Raw genomic sequence first — 25,164 nt, 5'->3', positions numbered from 1 at the left:
CAGTGACACTCATACCAAATAGGATTTTAACCTTCCAGACATCACTTAAGGGCAGAATAACAAAAATAGACTATAATCAATTGGAAAGTGGTGACCGGATAGCAGCAGCCCTTATCTTTGTTAGTTTGCACTACCTATTGGGAAATGTCATTACAGTGGACAGGCACCAGTTTGCATGAGGATTTCTGTACCAGAGTTATCTTCATCCTTTCTAATCTTCAATTTGACCAGGTCTTCACACTGCCTTAAAATCTGCACAGCATCCTCCATTGAGCAATTGTCGAGTCGGATGTTATCAATGGCTAGCAGCTTGTCTCCTGGCTCCAAGGTGCCAGTTCTACATGGAGAGGAAAAGAAAACTATGAGTACATTTGTATTTGCCTTTCAGATCCCACAACACATTCAGTTCTGCAGTGGAAATGACAATGTTAACTTTTTACTGTCCTTGATATTTTCTGGAAAACAACCATGAGCTTAATTACAAAATTACACCTGTAATTTTAAAGAGAGGAAATTTGTGTAGAGCATGCATCCAGACAGAACAAGCCAGGAAGGTTAGATAAATATCCTGGGTTGCCTATAACCCTGAAAATGCCTGATGTTTAACTGACAGATATTCTACCCCTTATGGAAAATCTTGTGTGGGCACTTTTAGAAATAAGCAATGCAGACACACTAAATTCCTCTGAATGCCTTGCTATGAGGTCTTGGGACCAGAGGGGAAGTCAATAAATCCTGAGTTATTTGCACAGTTCTCCACCAGTGCCCACAATTCACTCTCTCTGTTCACCAAAGCAGGAGCTGAGACATGGCAAACTACCTGATGAGCCATAGCACCTCCTGGGATATATGAAGCCTTTTACCACATGCTCTTAAATATTAAACATCCATCTCCTAGAGACTCAGCTGACATCTAAACCAGTGCCCTGGTCATCTTCTCAATTCTACTCACTTCAATACAGACAAAATTTATTGCAAACCCTACTGTGGTCTAAGAAAAACCTCTAGTGCTGAGATCTCCTTGGATTCTGGAAATATCCAGACCCAAGTGCTACTGCTTGGGCTACATTCAGCTTCTCTGGTAGACATTCACCCATTTTGCAGTGGGTTTGACAGATGGAAAATCCTGCACTTACCTGTGTGCTACACTCCCCTTCTTGATGTCAGAGATGATCAAAGGATCCCCCAGCTTTCTGCTTGCAGCTGCAAAAGAGACACACGGTACAAAGCCTGATGGTGAGTTTGCTGTCTAGGACAGGGATGGTGGAGAGTTAATGGGGAGAAGTAGCCATAAGGAAAGGGGATTTATATTCCCATCACAAAATGATGCCTCACAGCTGAACTCTGGAAGCCTCTCCAGAAAGAAAGGAAAAAAAAAAAAAACAAATATAAATCCCTGCACTTTGTTCGTTGCCCTTTGCCCAGGGTAATTTCCTTTGGACTCCTGAAGGAGCAGATGTGTGGTGTCCAACAGGAAGAGGTGGCACTGCCAGTCCCAGCACTGTTGAACACCCCTGACCACCCCTCACATACAAAAGAAGGGAGCCAAAGGCCATGGCTGCAGTCAGAATTAGCACTGCTGCTGGAGAGCACCCAGCTCTGCCCCGCACTCCATACAAGCATTTCTGTGTTCTTCAAGTAAAGTGGGCTGTGAAATTTTCCAGGTGGAAAATAACCCAGGGAAAATAACCCAGCTCAGTTTTTCAGCTGGTTCAGCTCTCTAGGGCACTTAATCATACAACCAGATGAATCAGGGGTGGTTTGTGCTGGAGCTGGAAGGGGTGGGTGGTTTCCAGCTCCTATCTCCTGGCTGACCTTGATAACTTTTTCAGCCCACGAGATGTGAATACGCATCTCTGGGAGCATTTACATTTTCAGACTTGCCTGCAAGACCCGCTGCTCTCCTGAGATACCCAAGAGAGATTTATGACTCAAACTCCTCCTGACCTCCTTGTCATGCACATGCCGAACATACACCAAGAAAGAGCATCCATTCCACCCTGCCTTGCTACAGGAATTGCATTGCCTCATTTAAAGTTGACAGAGCTTCTCAGCTTCTCACAAAAACTGTGTGGGAAGAAAGAAACTCACAGCCTTTGAACATATCCGGTGCAGGGCAGAGATTAAAATATCTGTGAGGCACGTGGCACAAACACACAGAGATCCACCTGCCTGAACAGCAGTTAGAGAGCACCCAGAAAGTCAGACATAGTAAGTGTTTACCAACCTCTCTGCTCTAGATTTTTCTGTTGTTTATATTCATTTATGAAATTTGAAAACATATGTCTAACCCAACACCTTTAAGGATATCCTCTCCCAGAAATAACCAAACCTTCTGTACTAAAGAGAGAAAAAAGACAGCCAATCTCAGTCGTGGCAGGGCTGAGAGCCACAGTGAGGTCAGACAGCAAAAAGCAGACTGTGACTGATTTTATAATAGTCACAGCAATGTGACTGCTGAATGGTACAGAGCCTGGGGGAACTATTTTCCCCACGTTTTACTGGAGCCTGGTACCAGACAATTTTGGACTGGACACTCAGGCTGTGCTCTGTCTGCAGATCTAAGGGAGGAAGATGTTGTGGAGATGCCCAGAGGGCTTGTGCCTATATTCAGCCTGCCCACAGCATGGGCCAGACTGCAGTCAGGACAAGAGACACTGGGCAAAGCTGAGTAGTGGGAGTAAGGGTGAGGTTCAGGTAAAAACAATGCAGAAATTTCCATGCTGACTGAGAAGGCCACACACCATGGACTAACAGCACAGGGATTGAGATGTACAATTATTATTGTTGCTCTCCTTTTTAGTATTGGATATGCATTTGCTGCTGACAGAGGTGTACAGAGTGGTGTCCAAGCAGCAGTGAGGGCAGACCCTTTGAGCACACCCTAAGCCCTGGGTCAGGTGGCATTGCTGCATGTTTAATCACTCCCTAGCCTGGTTCTGTCAAAACAATCCAGGTTAGCAAAAATGCTTTTCACTGCAAGGTTTGTTTACTAGTTTCAAAGCAGAGGCAGTGTGACAGAAAGGGGTTAGGGAGGATCCTAACCTGTCCTGGTGGTGGGCTGGGATTGGCCATCCCTAACCTGACCAAGGCTCAGCTCAACAACATGTCCAGAGACCATGAACACCAAGAGAGCAAAGAGGGAGGGGCGAAAAAAAAAACAGTAAGAAAGCACAGACAACAACATGCCTCAAGCTCAGCAGATTTCTGTTTATCTCAATGTCTGCCTTGCAAGTCCTGTGGCATGTGGGGGGATCCTGCACACAGTCACTTTCTGAGCAGAGAACAGGACCTTGTCCTTCTGAAGCTCCACAGTTGGTGTCAGCACTGAACACAGCAAAAGCTTCCCATGACAGAAGCAGGGATAACAAACCAAGTGCTTTATCCATTAGAGAACAAAGCAAGTTTTAAGTAAAATTCATTCTGGGTTTTGTTCGCAGACTTTTTTTAGAAGTTTTGCTCTCAGAACAGATTTCCTTGAGACCTGAGTTAAATGGAAGAGCCATATACAACTGCATACAACTGTCTCTACCAACAGAGAACTCAAACTTTAATAAATGGCAGTCCTTGTAAATGTAAAACATTCTAAATATTCATCACAGAGTCATTATAGAAACACTTGGATTGGAAAGGACCTTAAAATCATCTAGTTCCACTCATGGAACAGGAACATCTTCCACTAGACCAGGTTGGGCTTAAAACCCCACCCAACCTGTTCTTGAGCACTTCCAGGGATGGGGGATCACCACATACATAATTTCTTAATGTAAATGCAAAGGCTTTATAAAACCATCAAATCTGAAGATTAAGTTAGAGAGACTTAAAGAGTAACCATGTTCTCTCAAGAGGCGTAAGATACAAGGTTAAGATAATGAAGTCTCACAGCACAGAACAGAGGCTTGTTGTTCATTCTAAAGACCTGTGGTTACTGACTCCATTAATTAACCTTTGGCATCCCAAAGCCCTTCTTTGCAGCCCAGCAGTGTCCAGATGGGCTTCCTGCCTGTCTGCTGGGATCAGGCTGCCCTGAGCACCCCTGAGCCCCACATTTTTAACCATCCTGACCATTCACACAGGGTGACAATGTTTATCCATGCAACAGCTGCCTGTCTGACAGTGAGAGACTGAAATGTCACTGAAGGGGTGGCTCAGTAGAGGTCAGAGCCATTAGATTCATGAATCCCTGGTGAGATTTTGAATAGACAATTTCCAATTTGCCTGCAATTAAAACAGCACCAACCTAAAGTACATCATTATTAGGGCTGTGGTCTTTGGCATTAAGACATTTGCACAGATGAATAAAGCCTCCTTATCCATTCATTTCTGCTGTTAATGTGGTTATATCTCTTCAAAGGACATTGTCTTGGGAACTCTGCTGCAGGAAGACACAGTCTGGACACTCAGCCTTGCCTCTGGGTTTTGCTCTCCTGTGTGTGAAATGGAGATGGCAGCAAAGGAAGCCAAGGGAAGAGATGGAGGCAGGAGCGGGCGTGCAGAAACCCATGCTCACTCTCAGCAGGCATCCTGGCTGTGGTCTCCATCTGCCAGGGCAACCCACTGCAGGTGGAAACAGGCTCTTTTTCAGACCCGTTTGTATTTTTGGTGGATTTACCAGTACAAAAGACAGTTTAAATCTGCTCCAGTGGCCCAAAGAAGGCTCCATAAATCAACAGCTGGTAAAGGTAGAAGCATGTGGTGGGGAAGAAACTCAAAATGAAAACACTGCTTGGCAGTGGTGACAGGGCAGTGATAAAAAGGTGAATTGATCAATACTGTTATTTACTTTTCATAAATTGCTTTCAGTCTCTCTGCTGGGATTGTGGCTAACTCAGTGTTTACACTGTGATGGATGACGAGGCCAGGAACACATGTCCAGCTTGTGTTTTTAATAGAATGCATAATGACTTGTGCTGGTAAATTATTCCCCTCGAAGGAGCACCAGCACATATTTCACAGGCATCAACCTGCTAAAAATGCCCTTCATTATTGACCAAGCCAAAGCAACACTGCCAATGTGTAATTAAAGAAATTGTAATAATGCCATAAGAATACATTTAAATAAGAAGAATTTTTGAATTGGAAACAACAAAGTCAGAAACCAAATAATCTCAGGATAGCTAAGGAATGAGAAGAGGAAAAAAGTGAATCAGAATTGATTACAAAGAGCAGCAGTGAAAATCAAATCCTCAGTACCCAAATTTTCCTCTATCATTCATTAAGTTTAGCAGCAGGTGCATAAATTACCAGTGCCTCCAGCAGGATATCTGCCTCATCACAGATCCTTTTCCTTTCACAATCTCCAGGTAGCAAAACCAGATCAGGACATCCCACCAGGATAAAAGCAGTGGAGTGAATCAGCTGCAGTGTGAGTGAGGGGGCAGGACAGGTGGCTGCTGAGCCTGCCCCGCCTGCAGACACGCTCGCCTGGGCTGGTGGCAGGGCACAGGCTGATACAGAGCCAGCAAAACTGGATTTGCTGGGCTCAGAGATCCATCTTCTCACTAGGACAGTGATTACACTGCTTAAGCGACTTAATCGAAGTTATCTATCTACCCAAATTCCGGTTTTATCACCTGAAAGCAGATATACTGCCTCCTCCTTATCTGCAGTGCTTCACACCAAGGGCACAGGAATTGATTTGTTAAGATATATAAAGGTAATTTGATAAACAAGCTATATAAAACATTAATGCATATCTAAAATTAATGGCAATTTCGGTATCTGTTGAAACAGCAACACCAACACATCTCTACCCTACAGTGAATGTCACAACCAGCCCTCGGAGAGGGTATTTGAGACAGGAAAAAAATCCCAAACTCTCAATACAAAAGGTAATCTTTTGTGTAATCAACTATCATTTTGCAGAAGGGAATAACAAATCTATACCTTATTTTAAGAGCTGAGGTATTGAACGTTTGAGAATACGTAACTATTAGCTTCTCACTACTGGAGACTTTATAAGAGATTTACACAAAACCTTCAAAGGTGCAACTGCATCATTAGAACTGGTTGCAGCCAGCAAGATCAGAGCATTTGAGGCATGGGTTCTGCTAATGGAGAGGGGTTGTTCAGGCTAACAAGGGTCAAATCTTCACATTCCTGTGCCAAAACTCTCAGTTTAGCAGTATTTGCATCCTTACCATTCTGAGCCCCAGAGGCTGCTGCAAATAGGTAAGCTTCAGAGCTCTTGGAGCAGAAAGGAGTATGGTCTGCGCTTTAGCCAGAGTAGCTGCTCTACAAGCAAATGCCCTTCTCTCTGAGACAGAGGCTGAGATACTGGGTATTTTCTCAGAGAAAATGAGAGTTTAGCTGGCGTTGTATCCTTCACCTCTGGACAAAGTGCATGGAGCAGCACACACGTGGCAGCTTCAGTGTATGTCATTTAGCATATTGAGGAGACTGAAATGAGGCTTGAGGGCACAGAGATCCCTCAGGAGTTCAAAGCACTGTCAGTGAGAGGCTCACCCCTTGGATTTTGTACTCATCCTCTGAGAATGGAAAGGGAAATAGTGCTAAATGCATGTATTTCCACCATACATCTTGATTTGCTGTGCCCCTTTGCCACACTGTGTTGGAGCAGGGGGAAGAAACCCATCCATGCTCTCACACCACAGCTGAAGACTCATCCAGCCCAAGCCTCCTCTTTCTGGAAATCCTTGAAATCTCTGAAAAATTAAATGCCCTCAGCAAACATCTGCCCCTCACCAGGAACAAGTACAGCCCCTCTCTGCAAGTTCATCCCAGAACCAGCAGCATCTGCCCTCCTCATACACAAATCTCCTGGGTTTCCAGTCCTTTTATGAGCATTTCCAGCAGATTTATGGCTCCTCCTACAGCCAGCTCCATTACATGAATTCTTCCAATTCATCCATCAAGAATCCTGCTCTCCCCCCACCCTTTACCTAGCCCATCTCCCAATTAGCTCAGAAAGCCACAGCACAGCAAGAACTTGATCACATTTATTTCTGTAGTGCTCCTCTGATGAGGTCATAACACCTCTGCCCATTTAAGAAGGCAGAGGCAAACCTTCCTAGGCAGAGGAATTAACTACAGAGAAGCCAGCTGAAGCCAAGAGGTAAAACTCAGTGAAAGCAACTCATCTTACCTCTGTAGTGTAGCTAGACTATAAAGTTCATGAATAAACCCAATTCTGTGGCCATGACAGTGCAGTGGATCTTCTTCTGACCCCTTCACCTTCTCATCTGCTCAAGCTGCTCCAGTTTTACAGAGTAGGTAACAAGAATCCAATGCAAGAGGCCAGTAAACCAAGCCCTTTAAAACAGTAGTTATATACTTTTCCATATCAGAAGGAAAGCTGTAAAAGCTGTTTCCAGATCTACACAAACACTCAATTCAGCAGAACTGAGAGGAAAGGAACTGAGCAAAACAGAGAAGGGTTATTTTTACCTCTTTTCTGTTGCTGTTTGCATCACACTCCTGCATGCACATCATGTCTCTGCAGGAAGTACTTAACATAAGGCTGCTTGCTTTGGTTTTAATGTTTGAAGCTGGTATATTTATCTGCCTGGTCAGAGGCAGAGTGAAAAAATTATGAACTTATTTGCTAAGGATCATGTGGACATAGGATTATATAGACTAATATATGAAAACAAAATTAGGATTAAGCTTGAATTTCATCTTTGCCACCACATTCTCTGGGTGTCTGTCTTTTTCTCCATTTTTAAGTATAATTTTGGCTTTGACTCAGGAAACAACTGCAATATATTTCAGGTTTATGCATGTGCATTACTTAAACAATGTCCTACAAACATGTTCAGCAATCAAAAAGATCAAATCAATTATAGTGTTAAAAAGCTGCTTTGTAGTTGAATAATGGGCATCTATTTAAAACCCAGGGGTCAGTTCCTTTCTATTAGCAGCGATTTCAAAAAAGTGTGTGAAATCACTTCTTTTAACAGATTTGAAATTAAAACCTTTCCAACATAAAAACATGTTTGAAGTGTAAATGCATATCTGAAGCAGATCCTGTTCAAATAAGACTTCACAAATAAAAACTTCTGTTCTTGCCAGCAGCTCCCAAGTTCATTTTACTCTCTAGCCCCAGACATAAACTAAACTTTGAAACTTAATAGGGCCTTGCTCAATCCAGCTTTTGCTACCAGATCCATTATCCTGGGTTGCTCCCTGAGGCTGGAATGCCAAGGCAGTGGCAGGGCAGCAGGTTGGAACCCAGCACAGTCTGCACCATGCACTGCTCCCCACCAGTGAAATGCCATTACAGACAGCCTGCTGCTTTCAGAAAGCACTTTGATGTCTTCAGACATTAACTGCCACCAAGCCAAATGTTAAACACTGTGCTGTTATTTCTCAGGATTGTCCTTGTGGCACAAATAGCAGAAGCTGAGAAGAGGGACAAGAAATATCACTAGGTGCAAAGGCATCATCCTGTCAATGTTCCAGTCACTCCTGAGAATCATCCCACTTAGACCAGAACACCTCCAATTAACTCTCTAACTAATGCTGTAAATGTCAAGAGGTAATTACCATAGCTTCTCTTTTAATGAAACCCAGTTTCCAAGTGTCCCCTGCGACTCCACTCCCCAGACACAGCTGGATCTGTGCTCCTGAGGGCTCAGACAAGAGATCCCATTACTGCAGTCTCACAAGCTGCTCTGCTTCACACCAGAGGTGGTGGCAGTCTCTGGGCATGGCAAACCTCAGATGATTCAACTGACTTTACCCAGAAGTGAGAGAGGGATGAGTGATCCAAGGGCTGCATGTGTTTGCCATACAGGAAAAATTCACTGACAAAAGGCATAGCAAGACCCCAGGTTAGCCAGAAAACTGGGATGGATCTGCCTAGATCACCCCCCTAAAGCACCCTCTCCAAAGAGGCCAGAAGGTCTTTAAATTAAAAACTATGCTCAGAAGGGAAACCGAGATAATTAAGAGTGAGCAGAGAAGAGAGAAAATGAAAAAGGTTTATGTTCTCTTCTCTCAGTGCATACCAAGTCCTGGCACATGGCTCTCCTTCTGCATGGCTTGAGCTTGTAAAATGAAACAATTCCTGGGAAACTCTGGAATTTTAAGTGCTTCCACTGCCTCTAAACCCAACCACCCTCTTCATGCTTCTCCTCTTGGCAGTTTCCCCTCTCTACCCTTCAAGCTGTGGGGTCACCTCTTACTTTTTCTTCTCTCTCCACCTCTTTTTGCAAGGGTCCCACCAGACCCAGGAAATTCTTTTTAAAAAGAGCATACCACAAGTGTGAGTAAGGAAATAAAAATAGTATTACATATAACATAACATAATTCTGCACCACAGATCAAGTGACCAGTTGAGACACATCCTTTGTGCCAGCCCTTCATGCAACTGCTTTTCTCTGCAGCTGCCAGCTCATGGAGGCAGGAGCCACACATCTGATTCATTCTGGGATAAATCACGAGCACTGGAGTGCACAGAAACCCCACATGATCTTATCTCTCTGTCGAGCCCTCTAAAATGCCTGTGTAGAAAGGAGAGGCTCTTGCAACTGCTACTGCAAGCCTGAGCAATACTTACAGCTGATTGTAATTCCAAGCTCTACACCTCTTTTCTTGGGCAATTTAACGTGGAAAGTACCGCTGCTGGGTATGACAGACTCTATAAAGCAAAAAAACAAACAAAAAAGAAAATAAGAAGAAAAAAGAGAGTTTTCAGTTGCATGGATGGTTTCTTTGGAACCAAGAAAACAAGCCCATAAAGCACTGCTTTATTGGTTCAAATAAGGTTATCTGAGACCCTGTGGACTTCAGGTTGAAATTTGGATTCTCATTAAAAATACATGCTCTGAACATCAAGTTAAGTGCTCATATCACACTGTATTTCAAAACTGAAACAGCTCTGTCAAAGTAAATAGAAAAAAAAATCTTTTTTAATACAAAATTGCACTTTACCCCTAGCCTATAGCTTTGGCTCCCTCCTGGCTTCAAGGCCATAAATGAATATGAATATTATTCCTATTAATGAGCAAATATTTAAAGTGTGTCCTCTTCATCTACTCCTTAGGCTTATCTAAGCCAAGCAATGACCACAGAACATTTATGAAAGGATCAGAAGAACCCTCCACCTCAGTGCACGTTAGAGTACAACAAGAAATGGAGAACGTCATCCCAGGGTTTCTCACTCCTCCGAGCCTGCTGAATACTCTCCCTCCTGTGGGTCAGCAGAGGCCCTGGCAGAGCCCCATGGGCAGAGAGGAGCGGCAGCTCCTTTGGGAACGCACCTGCGACGTCGAACTCGATCTCCAGCACCACTTTGTTGGTGAGCGCCGCGTCGCGCAGCAGCTGGTTGGCCTCCTCCATGGTGCCGTCCTCCGTCGCGATGCCGTTGATGGAAAGGACTCGGTCTCCTACTTGCAGCAGGCCACACCTGCAGTCCACAGTGGGAAAAGAGGGAACAGGGAGACAAGGAAAAAGAGGGAAGGAGGAAGAAAACAACCCCACAACCAGCCATGAGTTACTTTTGCCAGGCAAATCTGTTACAAGACACACAAAGGACTGACATATTCTACAGAGGTGGCCCCAAAGAGAAAATAACTCATTTTGCTGTGACTGTCCCAGGGTCCCTGGAAGGGCACAAGGAGGCAAACCTTTATTGGTTTCTAAAGTTCAAACATACTTTGCTCCTAAATAACCATTTCTGGTCACATTTTTTGCAACAACCAAGGGGGGAAAAAAGAAACCATCACCTTTCTAATAATCAACACCATGGCTGAGAGATGAGAATGATAAACACAAGGGAATGTGACTTCCTTCCCAATCTAACCACAAACCGCTCTTCCCATGCACCTGCACCCTCTGGAACACAAACTAATGGCATTGAAAATTGCACAGATTCCTCTGCTTAGTTCATGGCAAATACTGAAGCTACAATCCAATAAACTCACCGAAATGTCTCAGCAAATTAGATAATCATTTATCCCTTCTAATTGCATTTCTGGAAGCCAAATGCACAGTGATACTTTTTAACTGCCTTGAAAGGCCAATATTATTCCAGTTTGATGACCTGACAATATAACCACAACTGACCCTTTGGGGCTCTTGCTTTAGACCCCCTTTTTCCAGGAACAGAGATCAGCAGGATTTTTACTTTGGAAGGAGATCATGATGGCAAGGCTATGCTGGAGATGTACTGCTACAGCACAGTTTGCCTCTTGGGACCCCCTGCATTTATAAGCAAGGTGTTTTTCACATATTCCTACATTCAGTATCCACCCACACTCCTTTTTTTTACATATACTGCAACACCAGCAAGATGATCCTCTAAGTTATCTCATCTCCCACATTATCTCAGCTCCCACCTGGGCTGGCCCATGGCTCTACAAAAGTAAGACTGCAGTGCTCCCTGCAACCATGGGAAAATGCTCATCTCCCTTCTCATCTATCAGTTTTGTTCACTTTAACTACATCTTTTTAGACTTTCCACTTATCACCTGGCTGTCCACTAGATCAGAGCTTGGGAAACCAGTCTTCAATCACTAACATTAGCTAGTCTCCAACAGAGGTTTAGGGTTATGGCATCAAGTCTAAGGTTCCTCTCAAAATGTGGAGTTATTTTACCACAAAGATTCTCCAGAAGACATTAGTTATCTTGTTTTAAGTCTTCTCCAGAGAATCTTTATTCCCTTCCTGTTAATGATCAAACACATCTTTGTCTTCCCCTTTCTTTCACAGATACTTCACAGAAGACAGCTTGATTTTACTAAACCTTCCAGTCACTCTTCATCACACACACCCAATTCAGTTGTAAGAAAACAGCACCACAGCTTCCAGGCACACAAAGGCATCAAAGGCAGCAGACACTTGGCTGTGTTATTCATGTCCAAACAACAAGATGTGTATGAAAGGCCGAGGCATCAAGAAAAAGTACACACATCTGAATTCAAGGAAAATGAACAAGCACAACAGCTTGTGCAGTGGCCCATCAAAAGCTGAGATATGAACAAGTTTGGAGTGAGCCCAGGGAGGTTATTTTACTGGTAGGAAGGCATATTCACACTTCTGCCAGAGTTCATGCTCTCCATGGAAAAATGCTGGCTACTTTATGAGATGCAAATTCAGACCTGTTTGTTCAAGGATTCTTGGATTAGGACAGACAACTCCATGATGTATAAATGAACCCACCCTTGTGAATAAATCACATCAAGTTTAATTACAGTCATTTACTGGACTTGTGGCTATGCAGCCACATAGAAATATCAGCTTATAAATATGAAGATGGCACCGAGCAGAACAGAGATGACTCCTCTGCCACCAAGAGGTCTCTTGCTATCCTGGCAGTGCACCTTTTGCAAAGGAGGGATCAACAGCTGCATCACTCAGACATCACTGTCATCTAGAGTTCACACAGGGACACAATCCACTTTAGCATCACTCTTTCAGCCACAGGGGCTGGGAGCTCAAAAGATAGTTTTACACTGCATCAAGGTAAATGTTTGCCAGCTTTTCCACCAGAGCTGCTTTTCCCAAAACAGCCATTTCTCATGGTTTTTCACTCAAGGTGCATTTGCCTGAGGAGTCTTTTACAGCCAACAGCTCTGCTAGGTCAGAGGTATTTTATTTCTTTTATTATTAGCCTCAGTTAATCACAGCTGTTTAAGGCCTGGTCTTGTAGGTTTGTAAAAGTTTGTGGTGTGATGCCACAACCTTCTGGCTTCCTCTGCCAAGTACAAGGAGGCCTGACATCTCTTGTTAACCCTTCAGAATCATTCCAGAGACATCCACCTGTGATGAGTCCTTGCATTGGGAGTGGAGCCTGGGGAGCCAAGGGTCTTGCAGAGCTCTCCTTTGCTCTGCCATGGGATTCTACAAGAATCTTCAGACAGTTTTTCCAAAGAGAAGGCATTTGTCACAGAAATGCTCAGTCTAACATCAGCACCTAAAAAGTGCTTTCAGACTGTGGGAGCATAAGTGTCTTAAAATCAGAAAGCAAGGAGTACAGGCATCTCCTGGAGTGAAAGACAGCACTATGGATGTGCTGGAGTCCATGATGGGAATATCTCCCTGGGGTAGAACAGATTTGCATTTTGCCATGACTCATTCCTTGGGCTTGAAGACAGCAATAGAGCAGCGGAGGTGTCTTGTTTGATACAGAGCAGCACATATTCAAGCCTTGGGCGGGATTACACTGAAGAGCTCACTCAGCATCATCCATGTCTGCATGGTCACTCAGCAGTGGGGGGAGCAGCTGTGACCATGGCAACACTGCTGGATGCAGAAACTCATCCCTTGTGCCCTCCCATGCCCCTGAGCCAGCCTGCACAGGTCAGACATGCACATCTGTGTATGTGTGTGCACATCTGTGCCTGCACATTGGTGGGTGGGTCTCAGCCCCTAATGGATCAAAGCTCTGCTGACAGCTTCAGCCAGCTGCTAAACTTCACTTTTGCAAACTATTCATACCCAAAAGGCAGAAACACAATGATCAAACAACTGTGTCTGAGCAGAGCTACAAAACATGTAGCTCAGCAGGAAGCATTGATTTTGGATACCAGGATGGAGAAGTCAGATACTCTCCCTCTGCTGCCAATGACAGCTGGAGGAGGAAGGACACAAAAGCTGTGAGCTTCAAGGTAGCCAAGAGGGGATGTCAGGCTTCTTCCCCTTCTACCCTCCCTGCTGATAACGGGCTGAATCACTGTCTCGTTCAGAACCCAAAGGCTTAATCATGCACCCTGGAAACAAAACAACAGGTTGGGAGGGAAGTCTATTAGAGGCTATTTGCAGTAAAACAAATCACAAGTCAGGCAGGTGTGAATTTTTTCCATCAAATCTATTGGTACAAGCTAGCACAAAGCAGATAATAAATGTGAGGCAGCCTGACATCCCTGAAAAGAGGTGATGTCATGCACCTCCCTGGTAGTACTCTCACTTGCTGGGCACCCCAGAGGAGGCTCCTCCACAACAATCCAGATGGACAAAGCCAGCGAGGATCATGTGCTGAACAACAGCACATTCAGATCCACAGATTTTGCAGAGTGTGTGAACATCCAGGTCAGATCCAAGGTGCTAAACCTGATCCTTGTATCCCCAGAGCTCACCTTTTTGGCAGAGAGCAAAAACTGCAGCACAAGAAAGGGCACAGCCCAGCCTCAGCTGGGAACACAGCCTGGTATAGGGGATGAAAAGGGCTCTAATGTCTTGGGCCGCAACTACAGCAGAACCTCTGAAGAGGAGGGAATAATGTATCTTGAATGATGGACCAAAGAGCTTTGTAAAACAGCAAGAAACAAAAAATGAAATAAAAACATAAAACTGCCTTTTTCACTTCACTGCAAACCCAGTGCACTTATCACTTCAAGATGGGGAGGAAAGACTGCATTTTCCTGCCAGCTAGCAAGAGCAGTATGATTTAGGAGAGAATGAAATGCACAGCAGAGATTTAATCCCCAAATCAAATCCAGGCTGCAAATGCAGAGAGGATTGCTCCCAGTCTCCAGGAAGCAGCAGCCAGAGGAGCGTGAACGCTGCCGGGCGGGCAGCGCGGGGCGAGCGGCGGCTGTGACACATCAGAGCCAGCCAAGGCTGCCCTGCCACTCACTGCTTTTCCTCCAGGCTTGGCAAGAGGATAAAGCAAAGCCAGGCAGATTTCAGCACATCTCTCTCGTCCCCTGGGACAGCAGGCTTTGTTGCTGCCTGATTTATAAAAGGAATTTGGTGCTTCACAACATGAACCAAGTTCACCCACAATAGAAGATAAAAAAACCCATAAAACCATCACCTTAATTTTTAAACCCTGTTTGGAAACAATCAAACAAACAAAAGGCATAGCAGGCTTTTAAAATCTCTTTTAACATGCATCAAGACAGCTCTCTCTCCTGTGCCAGCCCCTTGTCGCTGTCCTCCCACAGACACCAGCACCAGGTACTCCTGTTCCACCTTGCCTCTGCATTGGCTGACCAGAGAAGCTACAACACAGAGACTTGCACACGAAATGCACAGCACGTGCATTTCATTTTGCAGACTCTTTCCCTGCCATATGAGTCTACAATTCCCTCGTGTGCTGCTTTTCTGGGCTGGCTTGGAGGCACCAAACCTTCAGCACATGCTGATGGGGCCATCAGAGATCTCTTCAAGAAAGGTTCTGCAGCAGGCACCAATACTGCCACATTGCTGCACCTTTGGCACCCTTAGGGAGGACAGACCACAGTGGTAATCAAAGGTGGGAAGAGAGATGAGCACAGGGACATTAAGTTCCAGCCTAAAGAAATCATCTCTCCTTTAAACCCCTGAAGAGATCAAGCCATGCTAGGACTTGATGTGTTTAGTAACAAAAGCCTTACCAGAAGACACCTAGATTGTAGTGCACAGACACTCAAGCAGATTCTAAATCCAGCCAGCAGCACTCTAAATCCAGCATTGGGAGCAGCTGAACTCTAGGGCTGAGGCTCCACACTGGGGGAGTCACTGCTCCCAGTGTTCTGAGGGGGACAGAGAGCAGTTAATGCTGCTCCTCCCTTCTGCACTTTCCCCAGCATTACACAGCCAAAAGCAGGAGGGATTAACTACAGCACCTACCTGCTCTTCAACTAGAGCCCTGTCTCTGAGGCTCAAAGCCTTGTCTTTATGGCCAGTTTATACAGCAGGGCTCTGCTACAACGAAATCAGTCAGAAAACATTTCACAGGGGCCACTTGTTTAGACCTTTCCCCTTTTTGCACCTATACAAAAGGTTAATCTTTCAAAGAGGAATTAAAAAAAAAAAGAAAGAAAGGGAATGGGAATGGCACTCTCACGCAGACACACACTCCCTTCCTCCTCCTCCCAGACCAGCCGCAGCCTGGTGCCAAGACGTTCACCTGGGGTGCGAGGGCGGTCAGCCGACGAGTGCAGAAATGTCAGTGACAGTAAACCATGCCCAGTGAAGAATGGGAGATATTACAAGGATGATAGTAAATATCTAAATGAGCCTCTGAGGAGAGAAAACAAACCAAACCATGAAATGTTCAGTAGCAGCACCATCAGCATCCAAGGGCAAGGTCTCTAACCTCTCTGCCGGGCTGTCAGGCTCAATAAAACGGACGAGAGGTGGGGAAGACAGAGTTTCCGTAGCAAAGATGCCTCCCTGGAGCTGAAGTCCGAAGCCATTCAGAGGGTCTCCCCTGAGGATCACCTCTGTCGTCTCCGTGTGGACTATCTGCCCGCCAGGACCCACCGTGCTGGAGGCCAGCGACACTGAGAGGATAAGAGAAGCAGAAGGTCAGGGCAGCCACGGTCAGTGTAACAGCCTGGGTCCACACCTTGGTCCGGTGGTGGTGGGGACAGTGACCAAGGACAAGGGAGGCACTGACAGTGCTGAGATGAGAGGCTCTACCCCAGCTAACCATTGACAACAAGGATGGCGAGGCAAGTGTGCATGTCCCCTCCAACCCAGCCTGGCCCAGGACTGCTCTTACATGAGCTCTTGTGCTCCTTCTTCTTCTGCCTCCTCCTCAGCATGGTGGTGCGGGGGCTCATGGGGTGGGAGCTGCGAGGTAGCGTGTTGGAGTTCTGGCACGGGAATCCCTGCGCGTTCATGGTGGGAGACGAGAAGTTGGCAGCCACCAGAGCTGGGGACACACAGAGTGTGTTAGGGACATGCACAGGGGGCTGCAGCAGTGGTTCTCTCACTAACAGGGTCACCAAACACCTCATGGGTTTGGAGCAGCTCCTCCTGTCCAGCTCCAGGGTGCAAGACTCAAGGAATGTTTGCTTCCAACAGTTTGGACACAGCGCAATGTGTCCTCTTCCCTATCTTACTACCACAAGACAAGAAACCTGGGGCAGCACAGAGCCCACTCCTGACAAGAAGTGCAGGTTTTGAAGTTGCCATAATCCTGCTGTTAACAAGTTGTATGACACTAGGGCTGAGCTGGATGAGTTGTATCACATTCCTACACAACACCAGAGAGACTCTTCCCTGTCCCACAGAAACTCATTTTTGCTGTATGAAACCATGGGAACATGGGGTAACAGGATGGGTCTGCCCAGCACACTCCTCTTGTCTCAGTTACCAGATCTGTGTGTGCTGGGCTGCAGATACTGATTTTGCACCTCAGCACTGGGCTCTGGAAGCAGAACTAGATGACTGAGGAGTAAACAAGTGACAAGCCACACTATGGATCTGAATATTAAGGAAATGGAGGGTCACAACAAGAACGAACACGGGCAGGATGAGGGCAATGCCATGCACTGAGGTTACATTTGCAGTAATCCTGTCCAGATGTCTGGGTCCAAGTGGGTGTCTTGCAGTGTCCAGGGTGGTGGGTGTGACAGTAGTTGACACAGGGGTCCCAACAGTGATGGTGGTCACTCTTCTGGACCTTGACTGATGGCATCCCGGGGAGCAAAAATTGCCACAGGCAGGAAAGAGAAATGAGAGAAAGAAAAGGTAAGAACCATAAGCCAGGAGATTGTAGAAAAGAGCTTTATACTGACTTTGAATAAGCCAGGACCCAACCACACCATGTCAAGCATCAGCAGCAAAAATGCAACCCCATGTAACCTCATGATACTTGATGCAAAGTGGCAGAAATCCACCCCTTTCCCACAATAAACTCTGCATCCAGGGCCACCAGCCTGACTCAGCCGTGCTGGCAGTGCACACATGTCATTGCCATTTGCAGTCTGTTGTGTGATGTGCAGAAGCTCCATCCAGCCAGGAGTTTCCTGCAGAGGCCATCAGCACTCTCTGACAGCACCAGGGAAGCCTCCTTGTGCTGTTTCCCACCTTGCTCCAGAGCTGCCCTCCCTGTGACAAGGCTCAATGCCTTCCCCACGTGCTGTGAGCACTTAGCTTGGCTTAAGCATTAACTTTAGCATAAACATTGAGTAGTTTAGCAGCTACACTTGCACAGGGATGCACACATGGATGAAAGACAGGAGAAGCAGAGAGCCACCTCCAGCTCACCACAACAAAAGGGGGTTTGTACACCACTGCTTAAATTAAGGGGGGCACCAGCAGAGGAAATATGCCAATGCTGTGGCAAACAGCAAATGAAAGCATAGCACCAACATGGCAGAGCCTGTTCAAGGGCACAGCACTGCTTTAACTTCAACCCTAACCCCAGCACATGCTCGCAGAATCTGTTGCAGTGTGACATCCATCATCTGGAAACCCCTGCCCAGGAACTGCAGCTTTGCAACACCAAGCCACAAAGCCACAAGTCTCTTCTGAAGTGCCTCAAACAGTGCCCAGGCACAGGTCCCTTGTCTGTTCTCATTGATGCTCCTTTTTCCCCAAGGCAGCACAGGGTCAGTTTGGTTTTCCTTGTCCAACACCAGGTATTCTATTCCAAATCTCCGTACCATGCTGCCTGAATCTGTTTTCCTCCAAGAGGAATTTCTGGCTAACAAGTAAGATTTCAAGCTTTTTTTCAGCTAGTATGGAGAGCATCCCGCAGCAGAGCATCACCACACCCACACATTATCCAAGGGTTCTTCATCTCACAGCCACTTGCACTGACATGCCAGCACCTTCCCATGAAGAATGACATCTCCTCCTGCCCTCTGGGGCCTCTGACTAGGCAGAAATGCCACCAGCACTGGCACTATCAGAACCTTCTTAGGGTGCAAACCTGAGAGAGGGACTTATTTAGTTTACTGAGCCCACCCAGAGTTCTCCTCTAAAGGTCATCTGTTAGTGCCTTGAACAGTAGAAATCCATTTTCTGTGTATCACAGGCATTAAATCATTTAGGTCAGATTTTCCAGACAATATAGTGATTATATTTAATCTTTGCTAAACATTTAGTGAGTTTAACACTTAGTCTATCAAGCTTTTAAAAATACACTTCCAGCTCTTGGGTTTCGATTTTGTGTATTTTCAAAAGTAAATTTTAAGCCAGGCAGCTTTTAAAAACAACAATCAAAATAGCTATAGCTAGACAAAACAAAAAGTTCTTAATAAAATTATGCACTTTGAACATAGGGGACAGAGCTTATGGGCATATATACAAAATAATTTAATCCACTTATAATAACTAAAACTCTCCCATTTGTCTATTAATTCTTAGCTTACATTAACAACAGAAAAAATGTGCCTTTGAAAGAGCTGTCAGCAAATTCAGGGAGAGGAGGCATTTTGGACAATTCTGTAAATAAACCCCTACAACAGCCTTCCCCAATCTTTCACACATCATCCCTGCCTGAGGGAACCCATCCATCCCAGCACTGCTCCTGGGCACCATCTGCCCCCATTGATCCTGTGAGCAGGGCATAATCCTCCCACAAACTCTCCAAGTGCCCCCAGAACCACAGAGAAAGCCAACTCAGTTTGACAAATCCCATGCTTCAGCATTAGGCCATATTTTTACATGGCAGCTGATCCAGCATCAGATCCCTCTCCATCTCCTCCAACCAGATGCTGATTGCATTAGAAACCACTTTAAAAAATAGAATTATGAACACCATGCATTCACAGGCTGAAAGGACTCAGTAATGCAAGTGCTGAACAGGGATGGATCTGCGAATATCCTCTCCTCAGCTTCTTTCCCTGGGCTCCACTCTCTTGCCAACCACAAGAGTTTTTTTGCAGAGTCCATGTTTCATCACTCTTCTTATTTGCTAAACTCAGAAAGAGCAGCCTGTGGAGTTGGCATAGCATCCTTCTCTGTGATCCTTCATGTGGATTAAAGAGCTTAATCAAAAATGGGAACAATTGTTACATCCCTGAGTTTTCATACTCATGTGTTGCAATAGTTGACCTAAGTTTGTGTTCTATATTTCTGCCACAGCAAACTGATCTGTGTATGGCGTTTGGGTGAACAGGCTCTGATCACACCAAGCTGTCCTTCCACAGAGCCTCCTTCTCCTGAGCAGCTGCTCAATGCACATATTCTCAAGAAAATTAGGAGCAGGACACTAATGGAAAGAGGAGAATAATTCATTTTAACAGCTGTTGAAAAAGGATTATAGTTTTCCATTTTTTCTTGGGCACAAAGGTCAAGTCACCCATTCACTTTGTTAAACTGCTTCAATTCCGCACAATTTAGACTGGACATTTAAGGAATTTATTTCTAGACATGGAGATGGTTTTAAGTTTCACTTTATCAGTTTAAGGAAGGCCATAAGATATTTTCTTCCTTTCCCCAAACCTCCCTAGAAGAGAGTGGAAAGAGCAGATGTGCCCAGGGCTACTGTGCATCAATTTTATTAAAATGCATGTCCCTGAGAGACAAGTGATTCAAAATGGTGGGAAAAGGGACTGGTACTGAACAGTCACACCCAAAACACCTGAATTACAAGACTGCCAGTACAGAGTGTAACAAAACTGCAGGCAAGAGCTGCAATAAATACACTAATACTGAGGCCATGGCCACAATGAAATTTATAGGCAAGCCTGAGACAGCTTCTCATGTGGAGAGAGGAACTAACAGTGGGCAACAAGAATGCTCACCAGGGTGAATTTCTAATGACATTTTACAGGCATTTTGGGCTTGATCTTACTGCAGCCAGAATTTACTTCCTTGGTATTTCTTTTGTATGGGTGGTGGAAACCAGCAGCTACAGATGGGCTCACTCTACCCCTGGCTGCCCAGACACAGCTGCCTCTCAAGCAGGCTGGTCTGAAAGATTAACATTTGCATTCCAGCTTTGGCAGTTCATCAGGACCCTGTCCAGCTACTGAACACATCTTTTCCAAACCTCACCTTTCAATTCCTTACAAAGGAATCAGAAAATAAAAACTGAGCTTGGAAATATATCTGCCAGCAGCAAGGTTGTTTTCCTCCCTCCCTATCAAGTCTCTTATCTGAGGCACTAAGGAAGTGGCTTGCACAGTACTCAGAACTGCAAAACCCTGGGATTCCCATCTCCCATTTCCCTATTCAAGCACAGATGTTCAGATGTTGCCTCTTTTCCTATTCACATCCTTGAAGAACATCGTCTAATCACATACATTTCATCAAAACATCCATTCTTTTTTCCTCTACAGATGTCTCTCTTTGGAATCTGTTGCCAGCACTAAAAAGCAAGAACCCCTTGTAGGGACCTAAAGTGAGTTTTGAGAGTGACCAACAGTGTAGGCACAGAAGACACACCTGTTTCTGGAGGCTTCAAAGGCAGCCTGCTTTGGTGAACAGGTAATATCTCCAGCTTGACATTTTCAGAAGTGGCAGCTAAAAGCTGAGTTGCCTCTAATAAGGAGCAGTGCTCTGTGCTTGTGCCATCAATGGAGAGAATGTGGTCACCAACGTGCAATGCACCACACCTGCAAAGGGAACAGCAGGAGAGGTAATTACATACACAGCCAAAATCCACGTCCTTTCAGAAAGGGGAATACACACAAAATTCAACTGCAATTTAGTGTTCAAATTCTTGTTAATTTCTTTTCATATATAATTTTTTTTCATTCCAATTTGAAGCTCAGGTTCAAGCATTACCCAGCTAGGATGGTTGTCAACTCCTCCAACACTGGCCCAATGCCAGGCACCCACAACAGCCACTCACTCACCCTTCCCTTCCACAGCTGGGCAGAGGAGAGAAAAAAAAAAATTAAACAAAGGGTTCATGAGTTAAGATAATGACTGAGAAAAAACACTCCAAGGCTAAAACAGGCTCAACTTCAAAGCACAAAGTGAGTCCATTACTAACAAAATCAGAGAATAATGAGAAGTAGGAGCCATTAAAACACCTTTTCTTCCCCTGACAGTGCAGGAAGAGAGAGGTGCGGGTTTTGGTCAGTTCATCACCTGAAGTTTTCTTCCACTGCACAGGGAGAGGAGTTTTTCCCCTGTGAGACTGTGGGGTCCCTCCCACAGAGCCAATTCTCAGTGAACTTCTCCAACACGGTTCCATCTCACCAGCAGCAGTCCTACCACACCTGATGCAATGTGAATTCCCCCCATGGGCACACAGCCCTCCCAAAACTGCTGCAGCATGGGTCACCCTTCCATGGGTGCAGTCCTCCAAGGACAGGCTGCTCCTGCCTGGAAGCAGGGTCCCCTCTCTCCACTGGGTCTGCCACTGGATCCCAGCCTCCTCCAGGCATCCACCCACTCCAGCATGGGCAGCTCCCCCAGGGGCTGTGGGTGGATCTCTGCATCCTTGTGGATCCCCATGAGCTGGGGGTGGATCTCTGCATCCCTGTGGATCCCCTGCAGGGACTCAGCTGCCCCACCATGGTCTCACCACAGCCTGCAGAGGAATCTCAGCTCTGGCACCTGCAGCACCTCCTGCCCCTCCTTCTCCACTGCCCGTGGGGTCTCAATGTTGTTTCCCTCACATATTCTCCCCTTCTCCTCTTCTCTAGCTGGAATTAACACTGCGCGCAAAACTTCCTTTTGGTTTTCTTCTGAAGTATGCTATCACAGAGGTGTTACCACCATCTCTACTTGGCCCAGCCCTGGCCAGCAGCATGTCCATCTTCAGAGCCATCAGGGATTGGCTTTGCTGGACATGGTGGAAGCTTCCAGCAGCTTCTCACAGAAGCCACTGCTGTGGCACCCCCTGGTGCCAAAAACCAGGCTGTGCAAAACCAACATATTCATCTTTGAGTCAGTGTTGCTGGTGGCTTCACAAAAAATCTTTCAAGTTTGTAAGTCTGGATGTCTAAGGGCTCACCCAGCAGTATACTTACATCCTGGGAGCCAGGAGTTCAGCTCAGCAACACAGCTGAACACAGCTAGTGCTGCACAGCAGCCTGTCTGTGCATCCCCATGTAAAGGATTTCCTGCCTTGTCCAGGAGGAAAAGGCTCCAGACAGAAGCTTCCTTAACAGGCTTTAGCCATTTCCCAGCTCCAGCACAGTCACACTTGAGGTTTCTAAAGCTCAGCTCCCACATGCACTGAGTTACCTGCACTCCTGGTGAGGAGCGCCCACTGCTGGTGGGTCAGATATTTTTAGCACAAACACTGCTAAGAACACATGGACATGGAAGATTTCAAGGCAAGACTGAGAAGAATAGTTTATAACTAACAAGGAGAGAAAAAAGCAGCAGAGAAAGGAAAAGCAGAGCTAGCAACCTGTGCAGATCTGTACCTGTCCACCACGCTGGCGGGCTTGATCTTGTCGATGACAATGACCTGCTTGTTGCGGTGCATGGCTGTGGTCAGCGTGATTCCCAGCGTGGACCCTGGAGTCTTTGCTATTTCGACTAGTAAAGGACCAGAAGCATTGGCTACAGTATCTGCAAAACAAGAGAGCACCTGAAGACACTTTTCATACAGCCATTTCCATCTCTAAATGCAGGGGTTGGCCAGTGCTGACTTGCCATGTGAAGCAGCAAATCTTTAGCTTGGACATCTATGGTCCAAGTCACATGGTGAGTTAACAAAGAAGAACACTCAAGAAGAAAAATTGTCTCTGCACAAAATCTACATGATAATGAAGAGTATTACAACAATTCACTCATGGAAAGAACTCTCTTTTTATTTTGGATTAAATAGCAATATTGAGGAATAGATTGCTCAAAGGTCCTGCAACAGTCACATCAATGGTGTTATAAGCACAAAAAAGGAAGATCATAAGGACATCATTGTTATTGGCTTTTTCCCAAACAAACTAAAATGAAAAGGCATATGGATACAGGATCCCACTATCTGAAGTACTCAGAAGTTCCATGGCTGATGACAAGCCAACCAACTCCTCTGTGCTTCAGCATCACCTTCAAAATACCACCTCAACTGCTTGTTTGAGCTGCTCCAGTGTGACAGTGGGAGCAGACACAGTACTGACAACCCCCTGCTCACAACAGCCTCCTCTCCCATCAGACAATACAGGGGCAACTCATTTTTAAAAGATGCATCTCTGCAATAAGCTTAATAGATGCTGTAAGTTAGACTATGAAACTCCTACGAAATTGCACCTGTTAGCATAAGCCTCCACCAAACCTATCCATCTCTTCTGAGGAAGGGGGAGGACAAAGAAAGCCTGTGTTTCTGGCTGATTAGACAGAAATTCCCTCCAGCTCTGTTACACACCTTTGCTTCCAGATTACCTAAAGCCATCACAAAGAGGTGGGATTCAAAAATGTATTATCACCATCAGACATCCAATAAGCAGCACTCCCATGTGCAGGTGACAGCCCCCATGAAAGCACTCATGAAGACCCATCGCTTCAAAGAAAAGGCCTGCAGAGCCCTCTAAGTACCTGATGCCTCCTCAACCCTTAATTATTCATATTAAGGCCTTTCCCTTCCAAAGATACGCTCCACTAAAAATGCTGATGCTACTTGGCTCCAAACCTGATGCATGGCTCATTCTTGCTCTCTGATAAACGGGAACTTTAATGCAGATCTGGGAAGCTAAGCTGCAGCAAGGTCTTTTCTGAGATTTGTTCAAGATACTTAGTCTCTGGAGATAGAAATTTACCTTGGAAATTCACCTTGGGGATCAGCCAAGGGATGCTCAGGCTCTGGTCTACTCACAGTGCCATTTTTCACAGGGGAGGAAGCAGGAGGAATGAGCCACATTAAAGGTTATGCAGGCTTCACATAAAACACTTGTTTATTCTCTGATGAAAAGGACCACTGGGGAGATCAGCAAGTCTGGTAAAAAGCACAGTCCCAGTTTAATCAAAAGATACACAAAGCACCCAGCTAAAGCTGCAGAAGGTGCACTTAAGCATTTGTTAGCAAAGGAAGCACCAAGAGACTGAGGATCTCTTCCGACTGCAAACACCAGGTATGTGTCAGTTTTGCAGCCAGTTTTTTGTGTATGTCCAGCACATGTCCTCTGAAGAAGGACATGGATTTATGTCCCTCCACCTGAAGGGAAGAAGATAAGGAAAATAAAAAGGTCCTGCTGGACCATTGGACCTTTCTTTGCAAGGAAAACACCTCCTCCTCTCCAGTTTACCCAGTATCCAAGCTGCTCAGCTTTGCAAAATTCTTCCCAAAGAGGTCTCAGCATGATGGTGAGAAGAAAGAGCCTCAGGACCTCAGGACCAGGGTTATTACTGAGGCTGTAGGAAACCACAGCCCCGCCTCCAGTCCATGGTCACTCCTCCTGCCACACATAGCATGGGCCACTTCACTGTCCCTTTTAATTCTCATCTCCATCACAGACAAGAATTGCTCCAAATCCATTTTATAGAGGCATTCATTGAGGAAATACCAGCCAAGCCTCTATTAATTATTCTAGGAGAAGATTTGTCTCAAATCAAAAGTCAGGAGTCAGCAATCCAGCAATATTTGTGAGGTGTGATTAACATGGAGCTATTACACTCGAGCTAATTTTAAAATAAACA

At 45.5% G+C, this 25,164-nt stretch overlaps 1 protein-coding gene across 1 annotated transcript in view; it reads right to left on the bottom strand.

Moving 5' to 3' along the window:
- GRIP2 (glutamate receptor interacting protein 2) overlaps positions 1-25,164 on the bottom strand; it is an 80,948-nt gene that overhangs the window by 22,835 nt on the left and 32,949 nt on the right. The window contains exons 8-16 of the mRNA XM_059480018.1: positions 22,956-23,103; positions 21,016-21,185; positions 17,179-17,304; positions 16,394-16,546; positions 15,986-16,172; positions 10,224-10,369; positions 9,521-9,601; positions 1,137-1,203; positions 192-337 (exon numbers count right to left, since the gene is read on the bottom strand). Of these exons, the coding sequence (XP_059336001.1) occupies positions 192-337; positions 1,137-1,203; positions 9,521-9,601; positions 10,224-10,369; positions 15,986-16,172; positions 16,394-16,546; positions 17,179-17,304; positions 21,016-21,185; positions 22,956-23,103 (1,224 nt within the window). The remainder of the gene's footprint in view (positions 1-191; positions 338-1,136; positions 1,204-9,520; positions 9,602-10,223; positions 10,370-15,985; positions 16,173-16,393; positions 16,547-17,178; positions 17,305-21,015; positions 21,186-22,955; positions 23,104-25,164) is intronic.

Source organism: Ammospiza nelsoni, chromosome 11 (genome assembly GCF_027579445.1).
Source record: "Ammospiza nelsoni isolate bAmmNel1 chromosome 11, bAmmNel1.pri, whole genome shotgun sequence".
Taxonomy (NCBI): domain Eukaryota; kingdom Metazoa; phylum Chordata; class Aves; order Passeriformes; family Passerellidae; genus Ammospiza; species Ammospiza nelsoni.
This window is presented reverse-complemented; position numbering and strand designations above follow the sequence as displayed.